At 51.9% G+C, this 8,446-nt stretch overlaps 1 protein-coding gene across 1 annotated transcript; it reads left to right on the top strand.

Moving 5' to 3' along the window:
• Positions 1-1,067: 1,067 nt before the first annotated feature.
• B9D2 (B9 domain containing 2) lies at positions 1,068-8,446 on the top strand. Its single transcript, XM_061139373.1, has 4 exons — positions 1,068-1,296; positions 1,727-1,818; positions 5,018-5,143; positions 7,848-8,446. The coding sequence occupies exons 2-4, from the start codon at positions 1,731-1,733 to the stop codon at positions 8,159-8,161; spliced, it is 528 nt and encodes a 175-aa protein (XP_060995356.1). The 5' UTR covers positions 1,068-1,296; positions 1,727-1,730; the 3' UTR covers positions 8,162-8,446.

Below are 8,446 nucleotides of genomic sequence, written 5' to 3'. Positions count from 1 at the left end.
CAATCACCTAATGCCACCCTTCCAGCAGAAGTTTTGCCTTGAGGCTACAGAAATTGTCTACTAGCCGATGAAAGGCGTTGGTTCTCCCTTGAGCCGGCCTGCTGTTCTAACAGTCAGCTCTCGCTGCTCTGTCAGGAGGTAGGCCTGCAGTTCCTAGGGCATCTCCCTCTCTAATAAACTCTGTCTTCCTCTCATTCTGCTTCATGTCTGGAAATTCCTTTCTAACCTGCACACAAACCACGACACTATCCTGTTGAAATGTTGCCCCCCTCCCTATAACTTTGAGCTGGTGACTCTAACTTTTGCTGTCCCTGTTTTACAATAAGTAGAGGAATAAGTTCCCTTTGGACTCCTGGTCTTGGTTCAACTGGACTTGGAGGGTGGAGAAGGTACTGTTCAGGAATCAGAACGTTGAGTGCCTGACTCAGTCACTCCACTTAGGCTCATGACATGGATGAGATATCTGAGACCTAGAGCTGCTCAAGGTCCTAAGTTACTGACAGAGTCCAGCCTTCAAAAAACAGGATTTTCTGCAGATAAAGTGGCCTCAGTTCCTCATTTCTCTTACCCCTTCCCCCACCCCACCCACTCACTGCTCAGAATCAGCATTAACAATGAAGAAATGGGCGGTATTTCTGAGACGGAAGTTGAATTAATCATTCTTTGAGGAGCTTGGGGGAACTCTAAAAGGGAACCCCGCCAACCAGATGAAGTTTATTTCCAGTTAGGAGGCAGAGGGTTGCACCCAAACTCTTGAGATTCCCCCTTAGCTCAGGCTCAAGTCTGTCTTGTGGTCCCTGTTGAGAGACAGTTTGAGGGGTAATGGGGCATGGATGGATTTGATTATTCTGTTATGAGAATATCTAGGACAGGCACTGTTCAAACTTCTTCGCCGCGCTCAACATGGCCACAATGTGGCCACGCCGCAAATGGCTGAACCGTGGATCGTGGCTGGAGAGACTTCTTACCCAAAAATGGAGATGGGTGGGGGAGAGAAAGTGTCAATCACAGCATAGTCCCGCCCCCCAAGTGCCGCTAGGGCCAATTAGCAACCCGCAGGGCGGGTGAAAGTCCAGGGGAGGAGGCTGCCGTTGCCCCGGCAACAACCTGGGAGGCAGGAGGCGGGCGCGGTCTTGGAGAGATCTGCGCCTCAGCTCTCTCGCTGCCAGGAAGGTCCTAGGAGAGGCGTGAGCCAGACCTGGGAAGTCAGCGCCTGCGGAGAGAGGGACAGCTCAGGCCCATGAACTCCAATCCCCGCAAGCGCTCTTGCCTCTCCTAACCGTTAAGTACGCTGAGGTAGGAATAACGCATGCGCGAACTCACAGGCGGAGCTAAGGCGCCCAGAACTTAAAACGCATGCGCCTCATGGACTTGGGGGGCGGATATCTGACGTGGGAGGCGGAGCTTTTGCGTTGTGGGCGGAGCCATTGGGGCCCCTGGGGCGGGACTTTCCGTGGCGTTGAGCCTAGGAAGAAGTTATTTTAGAGGCAGGCCGAGTTACGCGCCAGCTCCTTGGAGCGTCCGTTTCTCGCCCCTCATTTTTCTGAGACTCTCCTGGAGAGGCAGTTAGTATCATGGTTGAAACCGCAACCTCTGTGGTTTGACGAAACTAGCTTGGAATCCCATGTATTGCTCCTTACTTGGTGGGCCTCAGTCTTCCCATCTATTAGGTGGAGATAATTGTACACTTTTCTCATAAGGCTGTGATTATATTTTCCCCTTTCAGGGCAATGGCTGAGGTGCACGTGATCGGACAGATCATGGGGGCCACCGGTTTCTCGGAAAGTAGCCTGTTCTGCAAGTGGGGCATCCACACAGGTATTCCCCGACATGGTTCATTTCCCCACCGAAACCTCTCAGTCTAGCTGCTCCACCTTCTTTCCTTGACCCCTTGGCTCAGTCCCTGGTCCTCAGCTTCCATCAGTTCTCAGGACTCCTACCCCTGACCACATTCTGTTCGTGCGAGCCTCTGGCTCCCTTCTTATCCCTTCCCATCCCACCTCTGGGTACTCTGAGTTCTAGCCTTTCAATACACATTCCCTGAGGGCTTCCCATGGTGATGCTAGTGGTAGAGAACCTGCCTGCCAATGCAAGAGATATAAGAGACATGGGTTTAATCCCTGGGTCTGGAAGATCCCCTGAAGGAGGACATGGCAACCCACTCCAGTATTCTTGCCTGCAGAATCCCATGGACAGAGGAGCCTGATAGGCTACAGTTCATAGGGTCACAAAGAGTCGGATACAACTGAAGTGACCTAGGACACACAGCAAGGATAGGGGACTATAGGCTTAACACACCCACCTACCCCCAACACACACTCCCAATCCTCAAAACACTTAATGGCCCTAACAACACTATTTGGGTTCCATTCACTGTCTTAGAGGTGCCTTGTGTGACACCCCCATCTTAATTCTTTGCTTTACTATCTCCGTTTATTGAGTTCTTAAGGTGAAATGGAAGTTTCCATCTTGCAATTAAGAGGAGAGACCACTCTCCTGTATTCACATTTCTCTGTGAAAACGTAGGAACCCAGTTCTGATCGTCATCCAAGTCCATCCACGCAAGCCCAAGAGGGGCCTTGGAGGTCCCAGTTTTCATGCCTTTTCATCAGAGGCAGTAGAGTGTGGTGGTTAGTGTGATAGGGCCACGGGTCACCAAGTCTGGGCTCAAGTACAAACTCCCTTACCTATTAATTAGGAGCCTTTGGACTTGACCTTTTGAGCCTGTTTCCTTGTCTGAAAATGAAGCTAATAGCACCTAAGAGGCAGCAGAGTACTGAGAGGTTAAGAGAAGAGACTGTCTGGATTCAAAACCAGCTCCTGTTTATTAATTATGTGACCTTGGGCACTTGTCTTTGCCTCGATTTCCCTGTCTATACAATGGGAATAATAACACTATTTACCTCCTGGGGTTGTTGTGAGGACTACATGAATATCAACAGCCCTCAGAAGAGGACCTGGATTTGTAAGTCCTCGTAAGTGTTTGCCTGGCTTGTGTGACAGCTGGATGGGTTCTTGTTTCTAAGCCTGGGATATGTTGTCTAGCAGAGATACATATCCGTGAAATGAGTGTGGCCATCGTCGTCATCATCTTTTTAGGTCCAGAGTCCTTTGTGATTTAACTGGCGGATAGACTAGTGGCTGAGATTCCCTGGGAAATTGGGATCCTCCAGCTGAGTGAGTAAGAAGACAAGCCCGGAACTGACTAGGTTTCCAGCGCCCTACCACTTATCTGTTCTGTGACCTGGGGCAAGCGCTGTTCCCTCTCAGAGCCTCAGTTTCCTCGTCTGTAAAATGGGACTATTTGTCCTTCATAGCAGTGTCAGGGAAGTCTTGTATGTGAGAATCCTGACTCAAGGCCTGTTGCTTTCCTCATCTGGCCCAGAAGGGAGCAGTAACCAACATGATTTTTATTATTTCAGGGAGCTCTTTGCCAGGGAGAGGGGCGTTAGTTATGCAAGAGAGAGCCGAAGGGCAGTCAGATAAGGGGCTTGGTCTCTGCTATCAGTCAGAGCTCTATTTGAGGAACTTCCCTGGTGGTCCAATGGTCCAAGACTCCACACTTCTGCTGCAGGGGACACGGGTTTGATCCCTGGTTGAGGAACTAAGATCCCCACATGCTTCAAGGCACGGTCAAAAACAAAAAGACAAACCAGAAACAAAACAGAGCTCCATTTGAATCAGCTCCGCTGTGGGACTTGGTCTGCTGCAGTCCTGCTGTAGGCCCAGCGTGGAGAACAGTGCTTAGCACAGACAAGCTGTTCAGTAAAGGTTTGTGGAATGAATGGCCAAGTGCCATTCGTTCTCAGCGTCTGTTTCTTTACCTGTAAGATGAGGATTGTATTAGCCCCCACCTCCTAGGATCAATTCTTTGTCCAACAAACATGTATCAGGCACCTTCTGTGTACCAAGATCTGGGTTTGCAGTCCTAGGGATCCAGTACTTTACAAGATCCCTGCTCTCTTGGGGCTCACAGGAGGGGAGACAGAGAATAAATAAACAGATAAAGACATGAGTCCAGTGATTACAGATAGTGCACTAGGTCCTAGGAAGAGATGAGCTGAGAGATGATGTGAGAGGGACTGGTTAGTTTGGGGATAGGAGGGTGAGGGAGAACACCTCTGTGAAAGTAGCACTTGAGCTGATCCCTGAAGTATGGGGGGAAAAAAGTCTGGGGGTATCCAGGAGCAGGGTTTTCTAGGCAAAAGGAACAATAGCCAGTGCAAAGGCCCTGAAGAGTGGAACAAAAATAGAACCAGTGAGGCCAGAGAGTGGTGAGGAATGAGGAAAGTGATGAAAGATGAGCTCAGGAAGGTGGTGGGTGGGGGTGGGGAGGGGGGGGCGCACAGGCCAGGCCTTGCAGGGCCTATGGGCTATGGAGGAGAATCTGTAAGCAGGGGGTGGGGTGGGGATTAAGAGTCCCAGAAGGCGGATTAAATGAATTCATTACTAAAGCGCTTAGCACAGCGTCTGGCATTTGGTAAGCACTCGGTGCATTTTTGCTATTACTGTCACCCTCGGTAGGATTGCTGTTACGATGCACCTTTCACAATATGCTCTGTGCTTCTGTTCATGAAGGACACCCTTGGCCCCATCTTAGTCCTCAGACTAGGGCCTCTAAATGTGGAATGAGAATAGTAATATAATAAAGTGATACCCAACACTTATTCAGCAGGCACTATGCCATGGACACTATCCTTAGTGCTTCATGTGTATTAATTCATTTAATCACCTCACAAACCTGTGAGGGATGCATTATTATTATACCCACCTTACTGATGGGAAGACCGAGGCACAGAAAAGTAACAAGCCCAAGGTTGCATAGGCAGGAAGAAATAGTGCCAGGATTTAAATCTAAACATTTGGCTCCAGGATCTACGCTTTGCAACCCTTGGCCACCACCCACCCCCGGTTCTAGAGAGAAAGGGGGTCCTGCAGCCACAGTGGGATCCCCTTCTTGAGGACTGTCTCCTGCCCCTTCCCCCCACCTCATCCATATCCTGGCTCTCACTTGCAGGGGCAGCATGGAAGCTCCTGTCAGGCGTGCGGGAGGGCCAAACACAGGTGGACACTCCCCAGATAGGGGACATGGCCTACTGGTCCCACCCCATCGACCTGCACTTCGCCACCAAAGGCCTTCAAGGTGGGTTCCCAGCCTGGGCCTCCGGCTAGACTAACAGGAGGTGGGTTAGTGGCACCCCCATGCTACCAGAACAGAACACCAAGTGCTGGCCCTGCTTCCTGTGCCTTTGGGTCCCTTTCCTGACCAGACTTGGCCCTGGAGAGGCTGAGCAGAAACCTCCCCAGGCCAGCTCTAGAGTTCCTTAGAACCAGGGCAGAGGCCAGGGTTAAGGGGGCAAGGTCAAGGGGCGGGCCAGGGGAGAGGGACGTGGCTTTCACAGAGACAAAGCAAGAGAGTCTTCCATCAGAAGGAAGCTGGGAGGCACTTCCTGGAGGTCCAGGGGTTAAGATGCGGTTCTTCCAATGCAGGGGGTGTGGGTTTGATCCCTGGTAGGGGAACTAAGATCCCACACACTACTTGACTCAGCCAAAAAAAAGAAAAAAAAGGAGGAAGCTGGGACAGGATTATGAGAGAGAAAGAGGTGAAGGCTAGAGGCTGTTCTGCAAGCAGGGCTTTTCTGCTGCTCAGAGGATAAATGAATATGTGAGAGAGGAGGAGTATCAGAAAACCTTTCCTGGAAGAATATTTGTGTCATTAGAAAGGAGTAGATTCCAGGAAATAGTCTAGATAAATATGCTATATATTTCTATCATATAAATAATAGTTACTGAGGGCCTGCCCTGTGTCGGGGGGGCCAAGGAGATGTCAATGATGAGATAGCCCCTGCTAGCCCAGCTCTGTTTCCACACAGATCATCTCTGGGGAGAGAAAGAGCTACCCTGAGTGGCAACCCAGAGTGGGCAGGCCTGGGATGAGGGATCCAGAAGGGCTCTGGGAGCCCAGAGGAGGTACCTTACTCGGCTGGGGAGTTCAGGGAGGGCTTCCCGGAGGAGGGGGAATGTTTCGCTTTGCTGTGAAGAGTCAGTAGGAGCTATTAAAACAGAAAGATGGAAGCGGGTTCTAGGCCGAAAGCCATGTGTAGAAGGGTCAAGGAGGAAGGTGAGTCAGGGGTATTTGGAGGATGGAGGGCAAGCAGGGGGACTACACGGGGTGATGTGGCAAGGGGCAGGGGACAGGGAACAGGCCCTGCAGGATCTTCAGTGCTAGGCCGCAGAGTGGAGGCCATATCTGGGGAGCCAGAGCAGGTGATTGACAAGTCAGATTTTGCTTTTAAAAGATCCCTCTGGGGACTTCCCTGGTGGCCCAGAGGTTGAGAATCCACCTTCCAATGCAGGGGACATAGGTTCAATCACTGGTCAGGGAACTAAGATCTCACATGCTGTGGGGCAGCTGGGTCCACGTGACTACTGAGCTTGTGGGCTCTGGAGCCCTCATGCCACAAGAGACCCCACATGCCACAACTGAGACCTGATGCAGCCAAACAAATAAATAAACATTAAAAAAAAAAATTGCAATTAAAAAAAAAAAGATCCCTCTGGCTGCCTCATGGGTGATGGGTTGGAAGGTGAGGCAGGCCACAGTCCTTTCAGCTCTTAAGGATCCCAAATACCCTTGCTGTTTCTTTTCTCATTCTATTAGGAAATCCCATTAGCTCCACCTTTGAAATGCATCCTGAATGTCATCAGTCCCCCCACCCCCTTCAAAGCACCCTGATCTGTCCACCACCACCTCTCACTGGGCTGTTACCATAGTGTCTTTACTTTACTGAGGTGTCCCTGCTGTGAACACCTAAGTCAGGTCACATTCCTCCTCTGCTTAGGACCCTCTGTGGTCCCCACATCACTCAAGGTAAAAGGCAAAGCCTTACCATGGAAGGACAGGGCCCTGCTTGATCTGGTTCTGTCTCCCCTTCCCTGTCTGCTCCAGCCACATCAGTCCCACCAGGCAGCTCCCACCTCAGGGCCTTTGCACTAGCTGTCCCCTCTGCTGGGAGCATTCTTTCCTAGATAGCCATATAGCCCCCAGTCTCTTCCCTCCGATGTCACCTTCTCAGTAAATTTTTTCTTGATCACCGCCTTCTAAAACTGCATGCCTACTCCCACCCTACCCAGCTTATTTTTCTCCAGAGCAGTTATCACCATCTGACATACCCTATAATTTGCGTATTTACTGTGTTGGTTGTCTAAGATGTCAGCTGCACAAGGGCAGGAATTTTTGTCTGCCCTGTTCACTGCTGTATCCCCAGCTTCTAGAACAGGGCCAAGCTCAGAGAGCCTCAGAAAGGAGGGTGAAATGGGGCTGGATCTCCCAAGCACTTCGCCTATAGGGTGAGGGGCTGAACTGTATCTTGAGTGAGGAACTGGGAAGTCTATGGAAAGGGGAGAAAGATGCTTCCAGCTGCCAGGTGAACAATGATGAAGGCAAGAAAGAAGGCCCCAAGGCCAGGAAAGAGGACAGGGTGTGGCCACGGGGAGGGAAGGAGGGAGGCATCCAGAACAAGGCCCAACACCCTCACCTGGGGACTGGGCTCCCCGGAGATGGGGACACAGAGGAGGAGGCCGACAGAAAATTCAACAGAGGCCAGACCTCAAGGACCTAGAATGTTGAGGTTGGACTTTTTACTGAGTGCATTAGGGAATCATGGAAGGGTTTTGAGCAGAGGAAGAACCTGGATTCAGAAAGATCCCTTGGCTGCTCTGTGGCAGGAGGAGTCCAGAGGAGGGTGGGGCAGAAACCTGGCAGGGGAGCAGTGGGCCTGGGGTCTTCAGGAGCAAGAGGCTGGGCTGAACCCCTTCACCTTTCCTCCCTCCCTCCCATCCTGCAGGCTGGCCCCGGCTCCACCTCCAGGTGTGGTCCCAGGACAGCTTCGGCCGCTGCCAGCTTGCAGGCTATGGCTTTTGCCATGTGCCCAGCAGTCCAGGCACCCACCAGCTGGACTGCCCCACGTGGCGGCCCCTGGGCAGCTGGCGAGAGCAGCTGGCGAGGGCCTTCGTGGGTGGCGGCCCTCAGCTGCTGCACGGAGATGCCATCTACAGCGGGGCTGACCGCTATCGCCTGCACACCACCTCCGGTGGTACCGTGCACCTTGAGCTGAGCCTGCTGCTGCGCCACTTCGATCGCTATGGGGTTGAATGCTGAAGGAGCCTGTACGGATGACTGGCCCCCAGCCATGTCTTGGGACACCTCATAAGGGGCAGGATGCTGCAGTAGTCAGAAGTGTGGGCTTTGGAGACTGTCAGACCTGACCCCAGCCAAAGCTGGTACGGCTTCTATCCTGACTAGCACCTCAAGCCCAGTGGCTGCCCCTCCCAGGTCCAGTTTCCCCATCTGTAAAATGGGGGCAGTAGGTGTGTGGGCTCACGGGGGTTGGGTGCAGAGAAGCTGCAGACACATGGAGGGGCTCAATAAAGGTGTGTTTTTCAA

Source organism: Dama dama, chromosome 4 (genome assembly GCF_033118175.1).
Source record: "Dama dama isolate Ldn47 chromosome 4, ASM3311817v1, whole genome shotgun sequence".
NCBI lineage: Eukaryota > Metazoa > Chordata > Mammalia > Artiodactyla > Cervidae > Dama > Dama dama.
This window is presented reverse-complemented; position numbering and strand designations above follow the sequence as displayed.

Coding starts and splice junctions, on each gene's coding strand:
- B9D2 (XM_061139373.1), top strand. CDS start 1,731: ATGGCTGAGGTGCACGTGATCGGACAGATCATGGGGGCCACCGGTTTC. Junction 1,819..5,017: donor CAAGTGGGGCATCCACACAG/GTATTCCCCGAC, acceptor TCTCACTTGCAG/GGGCAGCATGGAAGCTCCTG. Junction 5,144..7,847: donor CGCCACCAAAGGCCTTCAAG/GTGGGTTCCCAG, acceptor CCCATCCTGCAG/GCTGGCCCCGGCTCCACCTC.